Genomic DNA, 26,078 nt, shown 5'->3' on the forward strand with positions numbered 1-26,078 from the left:
AACTTCTCCTTCTAGCTGTAGTGATAGACTTAAGGGTGAACCAAACATTTCTGTGCTGCATTTTGTTTTGTGTAAAAGAGAGAATGTGTTGTGAGGCCAAATGAGCTGCTAATGTGTCAGTGGATTGTTAAAGAGCTCCATGCACATTCAGGATATTACTCTGGTCACCTAGAAGATAGGCCATTGTAAACCAGGGATTTATGAAAGCAAGCAAATACTAAACCCCCAGTGATAAGCGGGCTTTGCTTTCCAGTCTGCTTTCCAGATGTTTTGTTCAGTTATCTACGTACATCTCAGCAAAAGCTGATTAACTCTCTCAGACATCAGTGTCTAACTGTTATTAATGCTCAAGCTGATCAAATTACAATGCTACAGATCCTCCTTGTGCTGTTAATATTAGATTTTGGATTCCGGTCTATAATGAATTATTTTTCCTCCATGCATTGGAAAAATTGGTTAGCAGAGTTCATAAGAAAGTTTAATTAGCAGACTGTTTGTGAAAATAGCGGTTGTGAGTCATCGTTCAGAATGAACTAACATTTCTCAGGGCTGAATTTGTTCTTCTGTTCCTTGAGCAACCACACAGGATTCTTGTGTTTGGGAATCTGGTGTCTGCGTGCTGCCCACTTGAACTGCACCATGTAATAAACTAATGACAAAAACTGTAGATTTTTATAAACCAGCGAGAAAGAGGAGGTGTAGGGTGTTTATGTGTGTATAAATCTCCTAGGGGGATATTGTGGACCTGTTATAATCCAGCCTTGTGCTAGGCAGTAGCCTACTGTGTATATAGCTAGGCTACCTGGGTTCTGTTTCAGCTTCATCATTTACTAGCTTTGTAGCCCCAGGAGTTTTTAATTTATAAATAGAGATATTGATAGGACTATAGTAAATTTCATACACACACACACACACACACACACACACACACCTGGAATAATGTAGTATAATTCTTATATCCATCTTCTGAGGTATAGATACTATTAGCTTTTTTCATATTTGAAGAAAAAAATAGGCTCTGAAAAGTTAAGTAACTTGTCCAAGGTCACACAGCACCTAGTGGCAAAGTAAAGTGGAACATTATGTTTGACTCCAAAGCTTGTACTTTTATTTTCTGTACTGTACTGACTCTTGGGGCCACACATCTAGTTAGTTAAAAGATAAATACTGTGTGTGCCTGTGTATTTGTACAAGTAAATATTTGTTCCTGTTTGGGTGCCCATACACAATTATACTTTGTATTCCTTTGAGTCTTTGAGTCCTCTTATGAAACTCCTTGATTTCATTTCATGCTGACTATTTTCACACATGGCGAACTAAGCTTTTTACATCTTGTACTGACATGAAAACATGTCTTCAGATGTCTGGCACCTCCCTACTATGTATCTCTGTCCTGTATCTAAATTATTTCAGAAACAAGTCTGTGTAATGTTTTCTGAGAAACAGAATTGTGGACTGTTGTAGTAAATAGAGACTGAAAATATCCTCTGATTTGGTTTCTTGTTTTGCTGTTTGCTCCTCTGGTATCTTACAGTTGAGGACTAGAGCCCACCACTCTTACGGTAAGTACACCCTAAGACAATATTAAAGGATACTGTCCATTTGAGGATCTCATATAAAATATTTCTGAAAATTATTCAAAGGTATTATGGGTTTTGTTTTTAAAATAAGGTTCTTTGATCACAGAGCTTGGGAAAATAAGTTTAACCCTTTCTTTTTATCAGTACTTCTGATTTGTGCTAATGAGCACAGATTATAAATCTTTAGAAAGATAATATAATACATAGCATTACTCAAAGAACATTTTCTCTCTTGTATTTTGCGGACTGTGCTTTCTGAGTCAAGAGAAAAGGATAGAGCTCCACCAGAGATAAGGTGGCATGTAGAAAAGAAAGAAACCGCTTTGGAAAGTTCCTACTTTATAAGCCTCCTTTCCATTTTAAGTAAACAGTAGCATACTCTCCTACATGTGGATGGGTAAGCGAAGAACTTGGCATTCTAGACAAGGCTTATCTACCACCAGGAATAACGGAAAATGATGCCATTTCCACAGACCAGCACAGTCCCAGCATAATCCGCACTTTTGTTCCAAACTATTGAGCATACTGAGCACATTCCAGATATGACTCAAATCATGGGCTTGTCAGGTTTCCTAATTGTCAAGGTGACTTTTCATTTCTCATTGCCTAAAAGAGTGAGCTATTTAAAGGTGTTTATATTTCTCATTCTCACAACATTCTGATAAACTCCTTCATTTCCACCTTTACTAGGTATTTGACTGAATGTAGTGAAAATAGTCTTACTTACTTGAGGTCACCTCACCATTCCCCAAGAAGCTCTCAGGTTTCTACAAAATGAAACAAAAAAGTGTCCTCATTACCTACCCTGTGGCCCATTTCTACATTGACTCTTTTCCTCTTGGGTTGGTTTTGACTTTGGGGGCCAAGGATGAGTTTTTGTTTATTTGCCTTAGTTCTTACCCTGCAAACTTAGTGATAAGGTATAAAACATATAGAAAGCAGAAAATATACTTTGTGTCTTGTTTTCTTTTTTCATGAATGTTGGAAGTTCTTTGGGTTCAACTAAACCCACTATCATAAGATCCGTGCCTGTACTTTGCTATCAGTGAACTCCTTGATAATAGGAACTGGAGTATTAGTCTCTAGATCTCACATAGTTATTAATGGTAGATTAAAGTCATTATTTCAAAAATGGTGCACTGACAGTGATTTTCAGAGAAAGTCATTCTTGAACTAACATCTGGCACCCTGAATTATCCCTGTACAAAGAAGTTCTTTATTTTGTCTCCTTCACTGAGATCCATGAATTTTCTCTGACTTGGAGTAAAGGCATTTATCTCTTTCATTGTGGTTTAGTTGGAACTAATGCATAGTTGACCCTTCCTTGGGTTTCTAAAGCTGAAAATCCCATGGGAGGAGATTGGCTGACCTTTCTTCCTTGGACCCACCAGTGGATTCCAATCAGCAGAGAACCATGGCCTTAGCAGGTCATCTCCCTATGGCAGAACTCCCTAAAGGTAGTAATAATAGATTTCTATTCAACTAATACTTATGAAGCATCTACTTTGTGCCAAAACCTTTCATATAACTTATCTCATTTAATCTAAACCCCATAATGCTAGCAGGAACTTCTACATGTCTAGTATAAGAATTAATGTCTAGTAGGAGTTTCAGAAGCCAGTGTTTCAGTGTTAATTACAGCTGTTCCTTCTGCCCACTAACATTTCACAGACAGTATCCTTTGGCTCAGAGGCTAATTGCAGTATATGTAATTAGTACTACAACCTGATGATTTTTTTTTACTTCTTCTTTCTTGCTTGCTAAACCTTGTCCTTTAACATCTGCTATATTTGTGGAATCACTTGTTGGTTGGCATCCACTATGGGCGGAAAGTCTTATCTTGCTGACATCCAAATCTTTGTTTCACATGAGAGTAAGCCAAAAAAGAATGAAGAGTTCCAGTTCTTTTTTTCTGGCTAGTTGAAAATGTGGCACTCCCCTCCCCCCCAAAAATACCCCTCTTTTTATCTCAATTCTTGTTAAAAATATCTTTAAATGTGTGACTATTCTTTCCTGCTTTGTAAGAATGCTCTGAGCATAATTTAATTTAATGTTGGTTTGATTAAGAAACATTCATTACCCCAAGGTCAACAGTCTGAATGTTGCTCCTTTTTTGTATGATAAATGCTGAAGGTGAGATAGTTGTCACTGAGGCTTCTATTGTCCAGAGACTATCATCTGGAAGATTCTTTTTCGTTGCAGTTTATGTTTTTAACTAAACATTTGATATGGATTCTTTATCTTATGAATTGCCTTTCTTTACTGAACAGGCAGAAAAATGGAGTTAAGCTGAATTCAGTTGTTCTTTTATCAAGGTTTATTATTGAAATGTATATTTTGAAGGCCTGTAATTTTTAACAAATTATTTTATAGGATAAATAAAAAAGGAGAGGAATCTTTGAGAATTTGTTGGTTTCATTTATTGAGTAGTGCCGCTTTATAACTGGTGCTTTCTGCTTTAGAGATTGCTGGAAAGCATTGTATATATCCTGTGAATTTCCATGGGTCTTGAACCAGTAGCAAAGGCATCGTTTTACAACTGACTGAACAGTTCGGTCGGTACCCTTTCAGAAATCAGAAAACTCTATTAACAACAGGAAGCACTAGTCACAAAGCTGACACCATTCAATTAATAAATCCAAGCTTCTCAAAGGAGCTGAGTGGACTTGTTTGTACCCTGGTCTCAGAGTCTTCCAGGCTTCCGTCTCCTTGTCTGTAGGTGGTATTGATATTTATATCATATGGTAATTTTAGAGAGCAGATAAAATGATAGATGTAAAGTGTTCATTGTGGTGACTAGCACATAAGAAATACTCCAAAACTTAGAATTCTTTTTGTTATGTTTCATTCATTTATTCAACATGTATTTGTTGAAATCCTACTCTGTGTCAGTCATTTGTCACATCAATATGTATAAAACCAGAATCTGTACTCTTAAGGAACTTAAGGACACACTGAGAAACGCATTCAACTCAGCAAGCTTCTATTGAATGCCTGCTGTGGGTCAGGCCCTTTGCGTGTTTATATCTTGATACCACATGATGAATCTCCCTTTGGGAAATTGTAACAACTTAGGAAGCCAGAATGTAGTTTCTGGAAATAACCCATAACTAGCTGAAGGTAATTTTAAATACTTGAGAATTCAAAATAAAGAAGGCTAGGCTTTGTCTTTTCTAATAGTGTTGCCAGAGAGCACATATACTCAGAAATTTCAGATATAAAGAGCATTGAGGTAGTTAATAACAGCTCATCTGCTAATGATTTCTGAATCCCTGCCAAAGATAAGAGGATATCTTATATATACAGTCGAGGATTCCATGTGAAATGACGTTGTCAGTCCAGGTTGATACCACTTTCCACTGGAAGTAAAGACTATAAACTTAATGGAAACCCTTTCTCTTCAGGAAGCTCATGCTATCCCCTCTTCTTGAAATGCCCTTCTCTGCCTATTGTCCTTCACTGTCTATTGTCTGTCTCCTGTCAGTCTTCTACAATTCATTAGTCAAGCTCAGGTATCATATCCTCCAAGAAAGCCTGCTGTATTTTCCTCCATCATTACTACACCAACCACACTCTTATCATTGTTGTGTCAAGGTCATTCTTAATAGACTTTGCAACTACATTGTGAACTCTTTGCCTATTCCCTGATCTTTAGTTTCTTCATCTGTCAAAGCAGAAGCTAAAAGATAGTTAATTTTAAAAGTCTTTTCCAAAACTGTCACCAGACCCAGCTTGATGAACACTATCAAGTTGGAAAGTAGAAATGGGATACTTTGGAATATGTATTGAGATAAAATTGAAAGAATAAAGACTGAGAGTTAATATTAAAGCCTCTCAAAGCCTCATGTACACTGTGCTGTGTCAGACCAGGTGCTTAGCATGTACATTAGCTCATATTTGGGAAAACCAGGGCACAGGAGAAAGTGTGCAGGCTTTGGAGTCAGATGGATCTGGCAACTACTCTTTAACCAAGTAACCTTGGCTAAGTTACTCCTCCTGTCAGGGACTTAGTTTCCTATTCTGTACTCTAGGCATTGAAAATACCTGTGTCAGAGGGTTGTGAAAATTAATGTGAAAAGTAATGTTGTATGTAAAAGTCCTCAATCAGTAACACACGTCATTTTTGTTTTCTCATTAGAAATCAGAGTAGACATAAAAATACATTGTTTTTGCTCCTTGTCATCAAGTCAGTTCTGACTCGGATTAGAACGGTGCCATAGTTTTCAAAGCTCTGACTTTTTAGAAGCAGATTGCCAGCCCTGTCTGCCAGGGCAACTCTGGGTGAGTTCAAATAGTCAAGAAAAACTCTGAGAAGAATGGGAATCCCTGAACACTTGATTGTGATGATGCAAAAGCTATACTTGCACCAAGAGGCAGGCATCAGAACCGAGCAAGGAAACACTGCATGGTTCAAAATCAGGAAGGGTTTACACCAGAGATGTGTGACTTATCGCCATATCTTTTCAATCTGTGTGTGGAACAGATCATCTGGGAAGCTGGGCTCAGTGAGGAGAAATGTGACATCAGGATTGGAGGAAGACTCATCAACAACCTGTGTTATGCAGGTGACACAACCCTGCTTGCTGAAACTGAGGAGTTCCTGAGTCATTTGCTGAAGGATAGTCAAAGACTGCTGCTTTCAATATGGATTGAACCTGAACATCAGGAAAACAAAGATTCTCACCACTGGGCCAATTGACAGCATCATGATAGATGGTGAAGAGATTAAGATTGTTAACAACTTCCACTTACTTATCTCCACAATCAACACTCTTGATACCTTCAGCCAGGAAATCAAAAGATTCATTGTACTGGGAAAAATCTGTTGTCAGGGATCTCTCTAGAGTACTGAAAAGTAAAGATGTCAGTCTAGAAACTAAGGTGCACCTGATCCAAGCCATGGTCTTCACAGTTATGTGCTATGCATCATCAAGATGGACAATGACTAAGGATAATAAAAGAATAATTGATGCCTTTAAGCTGTGGTGCTGGAGAATAGTATTGACTATACCATGAACTGACAAGAGAACAAACAGGTTCATCCTAGAGAAGATGAAAGCTGGCTGCTCCTTGGAGGCAAGGATTTTGAAGCTCTGTCTGACGTACTTTGGGCATGTTGCAAGAAGGGACAAGTCCTTGGAGAGGGACATCATGGTTGAAAGTATGGAGGGACAGCACAAGAGAGGAAGATACTGGATGAGATGGATTGAGTGATTGCGGTAATTTGGGTAGGTGTGTCAGAGGCAATGACGTTGGCTCAGGATACAGCAGGGTTTAGAGTGACTGTGCATAGAATAGCTATGAATTGCAAGTGATTTGATAGCACTTAACAATAACAACCACTCCAACACAAAATTTAGACTATTGTTGGAATCTTAACATTAGATGAGAATCTTATAGCTTAGTCTTTCTGCCTCATTCACTTTAATTTGACTAAGGATAGCTAGCTCGTGGTTGGACACTGCTAATTTCACGGCAACCTGTACACTTATAAAATAATTATTAGAAAGTTCTTCCTGTCATCAAGGCAGAAAATTTGCTCCCTCACTTCCTTCTGCTGCCCAATCATCATTCTTGCCCTTTGAGTCCCCATGCCAAGTCCACTGCTTACCTATAACAGCTTTTCAAGTAACAAGAGTTCTTTTGAACAATTCTAGAATCTTGTCTAGAATCCTTTTCTCCTTCAAAGCCCACAGACTATGGGATGCATCTCATAGAACCTGGTTCAGAACTACTAAAAACTTCCTTTAGACACAGGTAAGACACTATTGAACAAGATTCTGCTGCCCTGCCTTATCCTTTTATACTTGTGTTGTTGTTACGTGCAGTTAAGTCAAAACTAGCTCATAAATGACTCTCCCGCAGGTTTTCTGAGATACTAAATCACCAGAGGAGAACACAACCTTTATGGTTAGTGTAGGGGAAATCCAGTCTGGCTAGCCAAATCTAAATATGTACATGACTATATGTGTAATGTTCATTCGTCTACTTAACATCCCGCAATACCACAGACCCTGTGTTATGTTCTTTAGGAGCAGAGATAAATATCATTTTGGTTTCCAGTTGCTTCCAGTCTAGTGAAGAGCAGAGATATATTCAGAGATGCTTTTGAAAGAGAATTACAGTGATTTCCATTTGCATCTTATTCACCAGCACCCTTGAAGAAACAGGGCCACTCTTTTCCTCTGTCATTTGACAGGTACGATGGTTGGTTGCTGTCTTGTTTGCTTGTGCTATTGCTCCAACATACCAAGCATGCTTCTACCTAGGGCCTTTGGAAATGAGATTAGCTTCCTGAAATGCCCTTTCTCAGCCACGTACCTGGCTCCTCATGTATCACTCTATCAGTGAGGCTTCCCCTGCCTGTCCTTTTCAAACGTGCAGCCCTACCCCTACAGAGATTCCACCCCCCTTTTCTGCTTTGTTTCCTCTCTAGAACTCAGCATCATCTCACAAACTTCATAATTCACTTATGTTTCTTGTCTGTCTCCTCCCAATCAAAATATAAGTTCAGTTACAACAGAAACCAAGTATGTTTTTGCTCCCAGCCAGTATGTTTTGTATCCCCAGTGACTGGGACTTAGCTAATAGTAAAACTGAAGCCTAATATAAAACACAAATGCCACTGCTGGCAAGTCACCTCCTACTCAGAGTGATCCTCTATCAGATTTCCAAAGCTGTATTTTTTTTCTTCAAAGCTATATATCTTAACAGGAAGAGATTTTTTTTTTTATCCTATTTATCCTGACGGCCTACTGGTGAACTGAACCACTAGAGACCTGCAGCTATTTTGGCTAGCATGCAACATATTATGGACTACGCCACCTGATCTCCTAGAATATAATCAGCTCAACTCAGCTCTTTGCTGTGGCATTGAACCAACTCATAGCTGACCTTCCAGTGGGTTTTCAGAGGCTATAAATTGCATGGGAGAAGATTACTCATCTTTCTCCCATCAAGCAGCTAAGTTGGCAGTGTTTTTAAGATAACAGATAATGTGACAATTATTCATTAAATAGCTATGAGATAATTTAATGTTTGAATTAATGTTTACATTTAAAATGCCACAGCTTTCATAGAAGAACTCTGAAATTTTGACTCTACTGAGCCCAGTTCAGATTTCTCTCTCTCCAAGTCTACCCCGTCAGAATCAGCTTCTACTTCTCAGCTTATACGGATAGTCTTAAAAGAAAAACAGTCTCTGTCATAATTATTACTTTTGCTAGGCTATAATTAGTTCTTCTGTCTTCTTTCATAATAAACCCCTAAAGGCAGGAATACATGTATTCATTATTATTTTACATTGATATGCATACAAAATTCATATACATTGTGTTTCACATTTTCTTTCCATCACATTGTATTTTATACAATCATTCCCATACATTGTGTTTTATAACATTAATCACCATTGAACTATGCCCACCATTAACTCATCTTTTCAGGTCTTCGCTGGATCTTTCACATTTTCTTTACCCCTTCTTCCACCTACCAAATTGTGCCACGCTGATTTCCCTCCTACCCACCTTTACCCCTGTGTTCCCATCCCTTCCCCTTTGGGCCCTGACACATGATTTTACTATTTATTGCTGTGTGCCATCGAGTCAGAACCCATCCACAGTTGACCCTCCAGTGGGTTTTCAGAGGCAGTTTAACTCAACAAGAGGAGATGCCCATCCTTCTTCAATGAAGCACCTGGTGGATTCAAACTGCATGCCTTCAGGATTGCAATTTAGCTCCTTACCACTAGGCCACCAGAGCTCAGCCTTCTATTTTTACAATAATGGTCTAATGCTACACAACATTCAGTAGCAATGATTTTGAAAAGTATTACATAACTTGGGAGAGATTGGAGAGTATTATACTGAGTAAACTAACTCAGGCTCATAAGTAATGCATTTTTTTAAATAAAATTTTCATTTTATACGGGTTTACTTACAAAGTTCATATAAATTGTTTTTCACACTGGATCTTTCCAATTTCCTTTACCCTCCCCTCTCTCTATGATCAGATTGTGGAATCCTATGATTACCCCCCTGCCCACCCTCACACCTTTGCTCTTACCCTCGCCCTGCTTGGATGCTCATACATGTTTTACTTATTATCTATTTCTACAAGGAATAAATTTTTAATTCTTTTTGCTCCTCTCTGGTGTTTGTTACTATGGGTTGTGCATGCAGTTTTTCCAGATACCAAAGCTCAAGGATGTTAATTGAACTTGATCAGGAACACAGACAATAAGCTGAAGAGCTGAGGTTCAGGCTTGGCTCTTGCTCAATTCCAAGTCCCTTCTTTGTATTGTTTAGAGTCCTACTTTAAGCGAAGGTAGAGTTATACTGTAAGCCAGTACTTCCAAGCTTGGATTTATATTTTAATCCTTTGAAGATCTTGTTGAAATACAGACTGATTCAGTAGATGTGAGATGGGGCCTAAGAAAGTACATTTCTCACAAGGAAGTTACTAGTTTCCCTGGAATCAGTTACCAATCACGACAACCCCTGTGTGTTAAGAGTAGAACTGTGTTCCACTGAGTTTTCGGTGGGTGCTTTTTCCCAAATAGGTTGCCAGGTCTTTGTTCTGAGGTACCTCTGGGTGGACATACACCTGTGACTTTTTTCTTTGCAGTAAGCCATCTTAACCACTTGTGCCACTCAGGAACTATCATATGAATTGTTGTGAGCGCCCTTCAAATAGATTACTTTAGCAAGCCTTTAAACCATGCTTGATTTGAGGTAAGTGTATGGACCTGATGCGCATGGTCCAGAGAAGCTTGCCATGTAACCCCAAGGCTGGGCCTCTCTCGGCTATGGGAATCCACCAGCAGCTCCCCAGGACTTCACAGGAGAAAGATGTGGCTTTACAGCTTCGGAAACCTGCTGCCTTCAGCTTAAGACCTTTTCACTTCTGACTAGATGGCAATGAGCTTGAGTTTTTGGTTGGTTTTTATTGTTTTTGTTTGTTTGGGTTTGTTGTTTTTTTTAGTTTGAGCTGGCTCTACTAACACTGAATTTACCAGGGGCCAAGCCAGGATCTGGACTAACCAAAACAGTAAAAAATACAGAGATGGGATGGGAGGGAGTAGAGCTGTAGGTGCTTCAGACCAAAAGGCACCCCAAGACAACATTAAAATGGGAAGAGGCTCCAGTTCAGGGTGAGTGAGTCCTCACGACCACTTGCCCTAAGCCACAGACTCTGCTAGCCACTCCCTGAGGGCTAGGCCTGTGTGGAGAGAGAGCTCAGGCTGAGAGGCCAGACAGTCCTGGGTTCATAATTTCCTAACCCTAGGTCCTGGAGCTGGACCATTTCTTAGCCTTGGCCTCTTTGTCTGCAAAGTGGGCCTAATGGTGCCCATTTCACACAAGATTACAGGCAGCAGTAACATTAGCAGGCCACTTAGCACAGTTCTTGGCGCAAAGTAGGCACTGATGAAACCATAGCTGCTGTTAGTCCACATGTTAATACAGTTAATCCTTTTGGTGATCCTTTGATTGTGTGGATTAAGGGCTTATTCTCTTTTTTCCAGATAAAGGAATAGGATGATGAAGGCTAAATGACTTAGCCAAGGTTATAAAGCAAGCAAGGTTTATGGACACACATGCACACACACACACACACACACACACACACACACATGATTAGGTGTGCAGTGACAGCAGCAGGGTTCTGTGACCCTCTTTTGAGCGTGTCCAAGTAAATTCTATCCCAGCTGACAGCAGGGAAAGGCATCTCAGAATTGCCAGAGAGGAGTCCTGGGATTTAGAATTGGCTGCAATTAACCCAGTGTGTAGATTACTGCCATGCAGGTGATCTTCAGGTGACTGGGGGTTTTATCATGTGCTCAGGGAACAGCTTTTCAGTGTGAGCTAGTGGTTCTAACAGGCACAAAAAAGTCCTTACTCAACTCAGAAGTTTTCTTCAACAGCAGCTACCCATCTGGCTACCCCCTTGGGGGCTCGGCAGATGAGGAGAATGGTGGTTAGGTTTCTGGGGAAAGACTCTTTTTTTACAGAGAGAAAGAGCAAAGTATGCAGATTGGCAGAGCAGAAATACAGAGCTTTCCTCAGGATAGCCCTGTGAGGGGACAACTTCTGTGCTGTTACAGTAGGCCGCGTGAAGGCCAAAGCAATGCAGCAGCTTCAAGATCCCACAGGCAAGGGCAGAACTACCTTTATTTTTTTTTCCCTTGCAATAATGGATGAGAAAATGAGGGGCTATAATTTTGACATTTTTTAGAGTTTGACTATGTGGAAATATCTAGCATAAAGATGGGGAAATATCAGCTAATATTCCAAATTGTGGGGTCTCTATGAGTTGGAACCAACTTGACAGCACAGAAAACAAAAGTAAAGGTAATTAATCCTTTCAACACTGAGTTGTAGAAGCGTTTTTCAGAGCTTGAGAATACTATGTTAGTCTAAATGATATAACTGCAATTAAGGAAAAGGTGTGTGTGTGTGTGTCTGTGTGAGAGAGAGAGTGAGTGAGAGAGAGAGAGAGAGACAACAGATATAGTCCACTTCACATTTAGCAACAGCTTGTTAAAAACAAGAACTTGTTTAAATCCAAAATACAATGAAATGTTTTTAAATGTAACCATTGTGTATAACAGTTTTCCCCAGAAAATCTCATTCTGAATTGTGCATTTCCATCCCCAACTGCCCAGAATGCAGTTCTTGTCCATACATAGTAACTGAGTACCCCTCACCCATGCCTGCTAGACAAAACAATTGGAATTAGTCAACTAGAAAAATTATAGGTTATGTGGGCATCAAGAAGGAGTCCTGATGGCATTGTGGTAAAGGCATTCAACTGTGAAACAAAAGGTCAGAATTTCAGTCCATCAACTGTGTGGTAGGGGGCAAAATTAGATAATATGCTTACGTAAAGATTTACAGCCTTGGAAACACTATAGGCAACTCTTCTCTGTCCTGTTTGGTGTGTTTCTGTGTCTGTTTTGCGTCTGTTGTATTTATTTTTTTGCATCAAGGAGACAGATATTTAGGTACTTATTATTGTTGCTGTTTATGCAATTTCAAGTCAGAATCAACCCATAGCTGACCCTCCAGCAGGTTTTCAGAGGCAGTAAATTTCATGGGAGGAGGTTGTCCATCTTCCTCCCACAAAGCAGTGATGAAATCAAATAGCATGCCTTTGGCTTGGCAGCACAGCTCCTTACCACTAGGTCACCACAGCTCTGAATTTCAGCCTCAATCCTTATTGTATAACCTCCCAAAGCAAAAGTATGTGGTTTGAATCTACCAGCTGCTCCATGGGAGAGGGATGAGAAATCTTCTCCGGTGCAATTTACTGCCTCTGGAAAACTCACCAGAGGGTCAACTGTGGATCAGTTCTAACTTGATAGTACACAACAACAATAGGAATAAGGACCTACCCTGTCAACCCGAAGGCATGCTTCTCAAGTCCACCAGCTGCTCCAAGGGAGAAGCATGGACCTTCTCCTCCTGTGTGATTTACTGCCTCTGAAAACTTGCTAGGTCAGCTAGGAGTCTGATTCACCTCTGCAACACAACAGCAAAAGTAGCCATGAATAGAGAGTTACACTGCTAACTCAAAGATGGTGCCTCCCTGGCATTTTGAATCCATCTGCTTTCACAGGAGAAAGACAGGCATGTTTCTCCTGTGTGATTTACAGTACTGTAAATCCACGAGAGGGTCAGCTGTGAGTCAGTTCAGAGTTGAGAAGCAGTGATTAAATGAGTTTATTTGTTCAGCTTATCAAAATCAAAAGGGGAATTGCACTGGGAAAGTCAGCTGCCAGAGTACTGAAAAGCAACGATGTCCGTCTGGTGGCTAAGGTGCACCTGATCCAGGCCTTGGTCTTTGCAATTACTTGCTATGCATCAGAAAGTTGGACAATGACTAGGGATAATAGAGAATCAATGACTTTGAGCTGTGATGCTTGAGAAGAGTATTGAATATACCATGGACTGCTAGGAGAAAAAACATGTTTATCCTAGAGAAGGTAGAACCAGGCTTCTCTTTGGAGGCAAGGATTCTGAAGCTTCATCTGAGCTTTGAGCTTATTGCAAGGAGGTACTAGTCTTTGGAGAAGGACTTCATGTTTGGAAGGATGGAGGGATCGCACAAGAGAGGAAGAACTTCGATGAAATGGATTGATTCAGTAACTAGGGTAATGGGAGTAGGTGTGTCAGAGACAGTAAGGTTGGCACAGGATAGAGCAGGTTTCAGGGCTGTTATACATAGGGATGCTATGAATCACAAGCGACTTGATGGCCCATTACAGCAACAACAACAACAGTATAAAAATAAAGTAGGGTTAAGGAAAGTTTATTTTCATTTTTCTGTTCTGAAAATACTGTTGCTTTGCCTATATGATCAAATCTTTTCCACTGCTGATGAAGGCAGAAGATACTGCTCTTTGGAGGGGGTGAAAAAAGAATAAAAGGACCTTATTAATTTCTGGAATGCAGATACACATACACTTAGCTCCTGGCTCCAGACTGGGTCCCTCGGGCCTTCCCAGCATGGCAGCTCTTTGTCCCCATGGAAATAGTGTTGGTATTCTTTGTGAATGTGTTTCATCTAAATTTTCTATGTACTTTTAAATGTAGAACTGCAAATCCAAAGCTCATCACCACCAGAATGAAAATTCTTCCTTATTTTGTTCTCCTCCACTACTAAAAACAGTTAGGTCTAAAAAAATAAGACTCGAGGGTTTGTTTGGTTTTTTTTCCCTACCCAGAGAATGAATCATAATTAGAGTGCTTTAGTGGGAGCCCTGGTGGCCCAGTGAATAAAAGGAGTTGAGCTGCCAACCTAAAAGCTTGAGGGTCAAGTCCACCAGCTGCTCCTTGGGAGAAAGATAGGCAATCTCTTGTGTGATTTACAGTTTCTGAAAACCCACTGAAGGGTCAGCTCTGACTTGGTTCTGACTCAACAGCAAGTAATAACAACAGAATATTTTAAGAAGGAACCCTGATGTCTCAGGTGGTTAGCACTCAGCTGCTAACCAAAACGTCACTGTTTCAAGCCCACCAGCCTCCCTACAGGAGGAGGGGGTAGCTGTCTGCTTCCAGGAAGAGTACAGCCTTGCAAGCCCAGGGGGGCAATTCTCTTCTGTCCTGTCTAGTCACTGTGAGTCAGCAGCGATGCAGTGACAGTGAGTTTGATTTGGGGTTTTAGAGTATTTTGAAGGAGAATTTTTAGATCCATAGAACATTTTTTATTAGACTTAGCTGGACCCCTTTGATGATGGCAAGCGGCACAATGAAGACAGCCTGTTCGTGAAGCAGGCTAACCACGGGTAATTTCATTGTGCTGCCAGTTTATCTCCTATCTTTCAATTCATAGGCACGTTTTCCCACCTCTGCCTTCCTTTTGTTCAGTGTAATGTTCTGTTTGCAAGTTTGCAGTTCATCATTTTATATCATGGAGAATCTCTATAATCATTTCCCCCTCCTTCCTTCCTGAAATAATGTTCCTCTATGTTTTTTGTTGTTGTTTTTTTGTTTGTTTCCCCAAAAGTATCTTCAGTCTTGATGTTAAATGCTGCCAGCCCCGGCAAAATTGTCGTAATTGTAAGCATGTACTAATGTGGTGGATTAGGGACTTTTTACAGGCAGCTGAGCTGATAGGACACATCTTGCTGGTCAGGAGCCTCTTTCCTCATTTGACCTTCAAAGTCTTTCCAGGTTTTCAACCGTTTCCCTAGGCCTAGGTGTGTGTTTTCTTTCCTCAAGAAGCAAAGGTCTTAAAAAAAAAAGTTATAAACAATTTGCCTCCAGAATCTCTATGAACTTTGATAAATGTTGATAGTTGTAGAGGGGATTCAGGCCTTTTGTTCATGGGGTCACTATGAGTCATGCTCGACTCAAAGACAATAAACAACAACACAACAATGATATTTTTTTTAGATTTTAATAGATGTTCAATTTTAGAATGAAGAGTGTATCAGGGAACATGAATTGCTGGTAAACATGATAAATTCATCCACATATACTCTATCAAGATGATGAATCAGGAACTCTTTCTGTTAGTTCTAATATTTCTGCTTACATGGTGAGTGTTATGCTTATATTTTTGCTTTTTCATTTCCATTTTACACAGATTAGACTCTAGATAGAGTGACTGCTACCCAAGTGCTTGTATGTAAGGTTTATGTTTGAAATGATTGCAGCTACACTGGGCACACAGCTGTTTAAAAGAAATGATCACAAAAAATATTTTTGTACAGCAGTTCTTAGGGCTTCTCTTGCAAACAAGGTAAATATGACTGAGAAATTTGCATGATGAAAATGGATTTAATTAGATGGATTTCGTTAGGCCTGATGAGGTAGAGCCAGATTTAGAATAAATGGTATTTTAAGCCAATGAGATTAGTCTCTTGTATTTTTGTCTATTTGTAAAATGGCGTTTCTGGGAACATGTGACAGGGTCTTGGAACTCACAAACACCTCACGCACTTCGGCATACTACGTGAGTGCACACACACGTCCCTCCACATGCAAGTGCACCATCCTCTCCCGCTCACGCTCCGCTCGCTCCCCACACAGACACAGTGGAGGGAACAGGGAAGAGTCTCTGCAGCTGGCTTGTGCTCAGCACTCTCTCCTCCACTCGCTCCTTCTTCTTCAGGAACTATTTCTGGCCGGCAAAGGACAGATTTAGCAAAGTTTAACTCTGTGTTTCTTCATCTCACCTTGTTACTTCTACATCACAAAGGAATATCCTAGAGGAATGTATTGTCATTTTGGGTTTCCCATTTGGAGGAACAAATGTGTTGAACTTCCTCCTGATTCTATCCTATAAAGGGTAATAAAGTCACCCATTTTCTGATCCAGAACCCAACTTGTTTTCCCAGGTTCCCTCCCACAACCAACACAAACACAGACATTTACCAGCAAAACAGAAGCTGTTGGAGGAATTTTTTTGGCTGCTGAAATGGGCTCCTGTCACCAGGACATGGCAGGCTTTTTGCTGTATTGTCTCTCAGCCCTGGCCCTGGTACTCCAAAGAGAGCTTTATGTAATCAGTCTTCCTGACATGTGACGTCCCGTCATTTTCCTCTCCTTCGGCTCTGCTGCCACCCACAAATCGATAACATTGCCTGGGAAGTTAGAGCTGATTTTTGCAGCCACCCCAAGCTCTGTGTTTCTTAAAGGGTATGTCAGAAAATGTAAAGTTTCCTAATGATATTTCTGGCTGATGACACATGGCAGAGCTGATGGACTATTTATAATCAGTAGCACGATCGCAAGCACATTATTTTTATTTCACTTAGGGGGGAGCCCTGTCACTTGCAACCTCTCTTTGCAGACAAGTTGATGCCATCTCCACCTAAAGTAGCTAAATCCTCTTTGCAGAAAGTGTTTGCACTCTCCCTTTTGTGTTAGGAGCTCCCCAGTTCTAGTAGAAACCTTTTGTTTGGGGGTATGGGGTTTTTATTGTTCTTCGGCTAGAGGAATAATGAGGGCATGGAATGATTTGTAGCAACTGCTTAAAATTCTGGCCATGCCAGCATCCTTCACTATAACCGTCTCCAGTCTGCTGCTCAGATCCTGCAGCATCCCTCCCAGTGTGGGTGTGGCTCACGTGACTGAGGCAACAGACACAGCTACGCTGTCCAGCCCTTGCTCCAGTTTTAATCCTGAGTATAGTTTCCCAAAGCCGTTGAGTTGATTCCAGCCCATGGCTGCCGTCCATCAGATTTCGGAGGCTGTAACTCTTTATGAGCGTGTAAGACTGTCCACCTTTATCTCACAGGACATAATTTAGTTATCTTTTTTTCTTTTTTAAACTGAGCACCTACTGTGTTTTAAGAGAGTTCTGGTGGCATGATCTGTAGGTAGGTGCACTGGGAGCTCAAAGGCAGTGGCGTCTTTGGCAGTCTGAGCCCATCAGCTGCTTCTCTGAGGAAAGATGGACAATCTTCTTTTTTGCAATCTGTGGACTCTAAAAATCCCACTGGAGTGTCAGCTATGAGTCAGTTTCAAGTCGACGGCAATGAGTTCGAGATGTTGAATGTTTATTATGCTTTAGGCACCTGGTTGTAAACTGACCCATAGCTGTGGGTTTTCAAAGGCATTAAATCACACAGGAGGAGACTGTGAATCTTTCTTCTACAGAACAGTTGGTACATTAGAACTGTGTATTTTTGCGTTGGCAGCACATCTTACCACTAAGCCATCAGAGCTCCCTTGAGCACCTTACTGTAATTATTACTGTCAAATCAGAACCAACTCATAGCTGGCCATCCGGCCCGTTTTCACAAGCTGTAAATTGCACAAAAGGAGATTGCTCATCTTTCTTTCCTTGAACAGCTAGTGGATTCAAACCACCTGCCTCCTTTCGCATTGTTGTTGTTGTTATGTGCTGTCGAGTCACTTGCGACTCGTAGCGACCCTATGTACAACAGCCCTAAACTCTGCCCTGTCCTGTGCCAATCACACTGTCTCTGATACACCCATCCCGATTATCCCAGTCACTGAATCAATCCACCTCATAGAGGGCCTTCCCCTCCTGCACTGTCCCTCCACCCTACCAAGCATGATGTTCCTCTACAAGGACCAGTCCCTCCTTACAACATGTCCAAAGTATGTTAGACAGAACCTCAGAATCCTTGTTTCCAAGGAGCAGCCTGGTTTAACCCTCTGCAAGATGAATCTGTTAGCAATCCGTGGTACATTCAATACTCTTCTCCAGCCCCACAGCTCAAAGGCATCAATTCTCCTTCTATCCTCCTTAGTTCATTGTCCAATTCTCTGATGCATGACAAGTGATCACAAAGATCATGGCCTGTATCAGACACACCTTAGACTCCAGAGAGACACCATTGCTCTTCAGTACCCTGGAGAAGTACCTAACAGCAGACTTTCCCATTGCAATCAATACATCTTTTAATTTCCTGGCTACTGGTACCAAGAGTGTTGACTGTGGAGCCAAGCAAACTAAAGCTGTGAACAATCTCAATCTCTTCACCATCCATCCTGATGCTGCCAGTTGGTCCAGTGGTGAGAATCTTTGTCTTCTTGACATTGAGCCTCAATCCATATTGAAGGCTGCAGTCCTTGACCCTCTGCAGCAAGTGCTTCAGGTCCTCCTCAGTTCCAGCAAGCAGGGTTGTGTCATCTGCATAATGCAGATTGTTGATTGATCTTCCACCAGTCCTGACCCCACACTTCTCGTCATAGAGCCCAGCCTCCCAGATAATCTGTTCTGCATACAGGTTGAAAAGGTATGGAGACAGGATACATCCCCGGTGTACATCCTTCCCAATTTTGAACCATGCAGTGTTTCCTTGCTCTATTCTGACGACTGCCTCTTGGTTCAAGTATAGGTTTCTCATTAGCACGGTCAAGTGTTCTGGGATTCCCATTCTTCCCAGAGTCAGCCACAGTTTGTTATGATCCACACAGTTAAACGCCTTTGCATAATCAATGAAACACAACTAGACATTCCTCTGGTATTCCCTGCTTTCAGCCAAGATCCATCTAACTTTAGCTACAATATCCCTATTACCATGACCTCTTCTAAACCCAGCCTGGACTTCTGGCAGTTCTCTGCTGATGTGTTGTTCCAGTCATTTTTGGATAATCTTTAATAGAATCTTGCTTGCATGTGAAATTAATGATACTGTTCTATAGTTTCCACACTTGGGTCATCCTTCTTTGGGATGGGAAGAGATCTACCTTTCCCATTAGGCCTCCAGAATTGCCTGTAGGCACCTTAGACATTTTATAAACCACATCTTAACCCCTTTGGAACCCCTCTGAGATGACTTCTGATTGGTCCAAAGTAGATATGTTGCAGGGGGCCGGTGGGAGCGGGAAATAGAATGCACTGTTCTGTCTAAGTACACACAGCTGGTAAGGAAAACTTCACGACTCCAGTTCTAGTCTTCCCTAACACACCACACCAGTTCTTCCACAACTCAGTGTTGCCTCTCCCTATTTATATGCACACTTGTGTGTGTAATTCTATGGCAGTAGGTTGGATTTGTATGCCTTTGACATAGATAAGCAGATACACTTACCCATTCCCAGGTCAGTAAAGTAGCTCCTATGAGTTTAGAGATAGGCGATATGTGCTATGGAAGAATTGGAAAACTCTGAAGATAACATGGAAATATGCTAGAATGAAGATCTGTGTATATGTAGGCACACAGGTCAAGACCACCAGCTGCTCCATGGAAAAAAATATGTTATTCTCCCCCTATGCAATTTACTGCCTCTAAAAACCTGCTGGGGTGTCAACTGTGAGTCAGTTCCAACTCAATGGTATACAACAACTACTATCTATCTAGCTATCTCTGACGATCGATTGATAGATAGATAAAATAGAGAAGAATGGAAATCCCAGAACAGTTAATTGTGCTCATATGAAACCTACACCTAGACCAAGAACAATTGTATAAACAGAGCAAGGGAACAACACTGCATGGTTTAAAATTAGAAAAGGTTTGTGTCAGGGTTTTATCCTTTCTCCATACCTATTCAATCTGTATATCGAGCAAATCATTCAGGAAGTTGGACTCTTAGAAGAAGAATGTGGCAGTGGGATCAGAGAAAGACTCATCAACAACCTGCATTATGCAAATGATACGACCTTGCTTGCTGAATGTAAGACTTGAAATGCTTGCTGCAGAAGCTCAAAGACTACAGCCTTTAATAATGATTACATCTCAACATCAAGAAGACAAAAATCCTCACCACTGGACCAATAGGCAACATCATCAAGATAGAAGAAGAAAAGATTGAAGTTGTCACAGTTTCATCTTACTTGGATCCACAATCAACGCCCTTGGTACCAGCAGTCAGGAGAGTAGGAGATGTATTATATTGGGAAAATCTCCTGTCAAGGACCTCTCTAAATTATTAAGGAGCAGTGATGTCTGTTTCAAACTAACATGTGACTGTATCAGGCGATGGTCTTTCCATTCACTTGCTATGCATCTGAGAGCTGAGCGATAAATAAGGAAGACAAAAGTATTGATAACGTTAAGCTGTGATGCTGGAGTAGAGTACTGAATAGCCCCATGGACTGCCAAAAAAAAAACCCAAATAGATATACATGTCTTTGTGAAGGTCCAGTCTAATGCTGTTTGAAGGCAAGGATGGCAAAGCTTCATCTCACCAGCTTTGGGCATGTTGTTAGGATAAGCTATTCCTTGGAGAGGGACATCGTGCTTGGAAAGGTAAAGGGTCAGTGAAAGAGAGGAAGACCTTCAATGAGATGGATCGACACAGTGACTGCAACAATGAGTTCACGTGAATCAGAAATGATGAGGATGCCATAAAATAGGACAGGGTTCAGATCTGTCATGAGTTGTATTCGACAGCACATAACAGTGACAGTATAGCTGATGGTGTGTTTTGATTTTTTTTTTTAAGGAGTTGCACTGCTCATCACTCTGGCATTTAGAATTCACCAATGATTTCATGGGAGAAAGATAGATAACCCCCTTTCATGTGAATTTCAGCCTCAGACAACCTAGTGGAGGGTCAGCTGTGGGTCAGCTCCAACTTGAAGCCAGTGAATTTAATTTGATAAGGACTATCTCATCATCCAGCATTTTACATGTATGACAATACATAGTAACAATCTGCTCTCCCACTGTAGTGTGCCTTAACAGTGTACTTCTAACAATAGCAAATGCTGAGGTGCAAGGCAAGAGTAGTGCTGGTTATGATGGATAAAGTTTACATCATCTCATCTTAGCCGGGCTATGATTCTCAGTACATGGTAGTTATATAACAATGCAATGGGACAATCATCTGATATAGAAATCCCCCATTTTATGATATGATACAGTCATCCTCCACTTTTTGCATAAAGCCAATTTTCACATAACTTAAGGAATGGGTCTATAGTAGGGGAGAGTTTTGATTCTGCAATGAGAAGTGTTGCCTCTTGAGAAGATATTGAGTTATTTTCTCTTTTTCTTTCTTAATATGTTTCCACAGGACAGAGTTTAGGGTATGGATTTGTTAACTATATTGATCCAAAGGATGCAGAGAAAGCCATCAACACTTTAAATGGACTCAGACTACAGACCAAAACCATAAAGGTAAGAGGTGATAATGACTTGGGAAGCAATTGTCATGTTTCATCCCTATAATCTAATACATTCTGGCTTTGTTGAAAATGATGCTCTTTGTCATTTGGTCAAAGAATATTTGCTGCCGCCTGTACTAAGGAGAGACATAGACAGTTGCAGAAGAGTGAGATAATTAGCTAAGTTGATGGCAGGAACCAAGAGCAATGGAACTTCCAAACCGGAGGACAGATGGATGTCAGAAGTGGCTGGACCTCCAAAAAAGCCTGTTTGAGCCCGAGTCTGTAAAGATGACCAAAAGGAAAGAAGCTGAGGCCACAAAGCCACCCCAGGCAGACGGAAAAGCATATGCAAAGTTGGAAAAAATGTAAGAAAACATGACAGGTCAGAGGCAGCATATAAAATGGTGTGGCCTAATTTTGACTGAGGAGGTAGTGAAGAGATGAGGAGCAGCCAAGTTAGGAGGTCTAATGTGGCTGACTGGTAAACCTGACCTTTACTTCAGAGTAGGACATACCCTTCTAACCAAGACTCCAGAATAAAAAATCAGTTCTAGATAAAGGTACTAGTGCAGTAGGGCTGGTACTATAAAATCGATGAAAACATAGTAAAGGAACAACAGAAAAAAAATAACATTCCAGCAATCTGAAAATAACCAGCTGAGTAGATAATCTCTCAGGAGGGTTTATTTATAAGTTAAAAAAGAAAAACAGTCATCCACAGCCTGTTCCTCCAGACAGAGGTTTCTGAGACTGGATTGGCATTCTTGGTGCCAGCTCCACGCAATGGGGATCCTTCAGGAGGTGGTGCTGTTTGCTTCGAGGGCCCCCTTGGGCAGCCTGTGGTGTTCTCCTGGATGAAGTCTGCCTTCTCCTGAGCCTCCTTCCTCCTCTTCCCCCACCTCCAGGCAGCGTCCTGTTGGAGGGCAGCTGCCAGTCGATTAATGAGTCCCATCCTTCATAGCCTATTAAACCACAGGGAAGTGTCTCCTGGGCGCTCTTATCCTCACGACAGCAGGTCTGACGCAAAGTAGGACAAAAGAGAAACCTCACCCAGAATGGAAATCTATAGATGGCACCAGCTTTCAGCATCCGAAAACACAAACCAGAACTTTTTAGTCCAATGAGTTACTTTTCCAGCATCCAGACCAGCAGTGGAGATCACTGATACAAGCTAATCTTGGCAGGGAGATAATGAAAAGGAAAGTAAAACAGAAACCTTGGCTTTTTTTGGAATAAATTATGTGATTATCTTTCCTCTCTTCCTTTTTTTGTTTTATAAAGCAGCTTTACTTCTGTAACTGAGTTTGGTTTATTTCTAAAGATTATCTCTTTCCCTGATTTCATACACATCCATGGTACACAAGCACCCAAAAATATGCCCAAGGCAAATCTCTGCCTTACCTTTGAATCAATTTCTCTAAGTTCTCTAAAGAGGAAATAATCAAGAGTTTTTTAATTATGGGGTAGACCTCAGAGAGTTGGGAGGATTAATTTCTTTCAGAGGAAAGGGTTACCTATTTTCATGCTTTAAATAAAGATCAGATGCTCATGTCACCTGAGTCTTTGATGAGACTACATCAGGTTAAGAGCTGTATTTGTGGCTTTGATTGATTTTCTGTGCTATCTGGTTCAGCATTAGAATGTTAGACATTTACTCTTCTCTTGACCTTGAAGTGAGCAAGATACTTTTCTTTTCTCTTTTGTTCTGCAGTTTCCTTGAAACCCAAACTCTTCCCCAAAGGGTTGAGGATCAAATCATCAGCCATCCATTATGTTGCTGTTATTTTAAGTATTCCATGAGTCTCTTGCGTTGTTGTAGGTTTTTTTTTTTTTCTTTCAAAGACCGAGCAGGCCTGGCTTCACTGCTCTTATAATGCATCCCCTGGCCCATCAACCCATCAGAAGCAGTGCTTTGTTTTAGAGGCAAGGAACATTGATTATTTTCTTTCTGGAAAGAGCTATTCTGCTTTCTTCCCTTATCTGTCTCTCTTTCCCCACCTCCTCACCCACCCTGCATCAAAATGCTGCCAACACATTTGCACTCGACAGTAGCGTGGGCTTCTGAGGCACGGTAGGATTCAAAATGCATGATGCCACGGCTGAATCAATAATTTCCATTCTCTACTACGAATGAAAATTTAATGTGCAAACCTGGGGATTTCAAGCCTTTCATTAAAGCAGTTTATTTGCCATAGTAAAAATTTAGTTTGAATGATAGGTCCCTTTATTAACTTTTCTTCCCTTTCCTAAAGGGACACTGTGTTTAAGGTAAAAGTCATATTAAAGAGGGAGAAAAGCAAACACTTTTTGTCTGCTGTTAATAGTCTCATCATTTATTAATTTCTTAAAATTGCTTTTTTGCTTTTCAAGCCACTGTTTACTTCTCCTGCTTTGGTTTGCTTTGATAAGTGACATGAAATTTCTCTCTTTGCTCTGAATCCCAGAAAGGAATTGATACGTGCCTATCTGAAAAAAACAAAAACCAAGTGTCTTCTTTGGAAGCATGCAGTACAAAGATTTTTGTAGGAACCATCTAGTACTTGTTTGCAAACTTTCATTAAACTCAACCACCCTTCACACATTTCTGAAACATTGTATCAGTGGACTGGAGTCAGAGATGGCCATGATGGCATGGGATAGGGCAAAGTTCAGATCCACAGTCCATAAGGTCACAATGAGCCATAGTCAATTTGAAAGAAGCAGGCAACTCTACACATATAACAACAACAACAACATACAAAGGAGTCCTGATTAAAGCTGCTTCACAGAAGTTTGATGGTTTAAATCCATCAGCTTCTCCAAGGGAGAAAGATAAGGCAGTGTACTCGAAATCCGAGGCGGCAGGTCTACTCTGTTCTGCAGAGTCTCTGTGAGCCAAGATCAACTCAGTGGCAAATAGTTTGATTTGCGGTGGGTATATGCAAGGCAACTACTTTAAACATAATAAAAAAATAAGTGCTAGCAAACCATAAGTTAGTGCCCAAGCTCTGCAGGTTAATGTTCAACATTTCCATTCAGGAAGGAATATTTCCAGAAAATGGCAGAGACTATGGTGAGCTAGAGAGAGCAGAAAAGAGGACACCACTCTTCAGCTACTGCTGGCTGTGTCAATCCTGAGTGTGGCCAGGTCTTCCCATTTTCCAAAGGAGATAGGAATATAGAAATTTGGTTTTAATGCCAAATCTCCCCATGTTTAAAGGCTGGCAATTAGTTTAGCAATTTCTAGAGGATTATATAACCAGGCCAAACAGAACTTTAATAGGTGACCAGAAGACAGCCAGTTTACAGCTCTTGAACTCAACTTTAAATCGGCAGAGTTGAAAGCTACAAGGCAGTCCCTGTTCATAGATGGCACTCCCCAGTGATGGCGTCCTGACAGCCAGTATTCATTTCACCTTTATTAAGGGAGATGTAATTTGACTATTAACCAACATTATGTCCAACAACAACGTAATATGACTCTGAACACTGAGTCCTTGTGGAGGGAAAGACTAGGTGTCTGTCCTCAGGAAGCATACCTCTGGCTCTCTCAGCACCTAAGCATAGAGGCACCAGATGCATGCAATTTTAAGCCAAAGGCGTTTGCTATGGATTATGACTCCCAGGAAACGTTCTTTGGATCGTAGCTTATTTGCAGGGACGTGGCAGCATAGAGTCCCACGGTGATCAAGCTGATCAAGTACAGTGGGGTAAATAATTTGTCCAGAGCCACACAGCTAATTCAGCATTTGAACTGGAATTAGCCTCCAAAGGCCATGTGACGGATCCTACCAGAAGAGGAACTGCTCAGTGTGTGAGCATGGGCTTCAAAGACAAGAGTAATGGTAATGCACTCTTACATTGTTTATTCTGTGTTAAACACTATCCTAAACCCTTTTTACAGGGAGCTCTGGTGGCGTAGTGGTAAAAAACTGCACTGCCAACTCAGTGGTGTGCTGTACGAATCCACCAACTGCGCTGTAGAAAGATGGGTAATCTCTTCCGCGCCTGTGAAAAACCCACGGGAGGTTCAGCTATGATTCAATCCTGACCCAAGGGCACACACAACAACACAACAAACCCTTTTGTCCCTGATATCATTTAGTCCTTAAAATAGGCCTGTAAATAGGTACTCTTCTCTCTTTGATTCAGATGAGGAGACTGAAACTCAAAGAGGAAGAGACCACACAATTAGAGAGATAAGAGAGTAAGAGAATGCATTTGAAAATCTCCTGCAGTAAGGTCTAACTAAGTGTTAGAATGTCACACTGCTTGTTTGCGAAGTGTTGAGTACATTCTGGAAGGGTGTGTGGGTGTGTGTGAGGCTCTGCACACGTGTACGCAGGCACACGCGGGTTATACGCCTTGGCACAGAAAGGAGATTTTTTTTAAAAAAGAAGAAGAAAACTAATTAACTTCTAGGCCCCTCTAACTTCTTCAGTAAACACACTGTGGTTCAGGACTGCTTCTGCCACCAAACAG

The 26,078-nt window shown here is 41.0% G+C and overlaps 1 protein-coding gene across 6 annotated transcripts in view; it reads left to right on the top strand.

The window, feature by feature from the left end:
* ELAVL4 (ELAV like neuron-specific RNA binding protein 4) overlaps positions 1–26,078 on the top strand; it is a 127,330-nt gene that overhangs the window by 74,695 nt on the left and 26,557 nt on the right. For all 6 annotated transcript variants that reach the window (XM_006879658.1, XM_006879654.1, XM_006879657.1 and 3 more), the window contains one exon: positions 21,524–21,627. In XM_006879658.1, coding sequence (XP_006879720.1) covers positions 21,524–21,627 — 104 coding nt within the window. The remainder of the gene's footprint in view (positions 1–21,523; positions 21,628–26,078) is intronic.

The sequence above is a fragment of the Elephantulus edwardii genome, unplaced genomic scaffold, assembly GCF_000299155.1.
Source record: "Elephantulus edwardii isolate Elephantulus edwardi_28Jun2011 unplaced genomic scaffold, EleEdw1.0 scaffold00005, whole genome shotgun sequence".
NCBI lineage: Eukaryota > Metazoa > Chordata > Mammalia > Macroscelidea > Macroscelididae > Elephantulus > Elephantulus edwardii.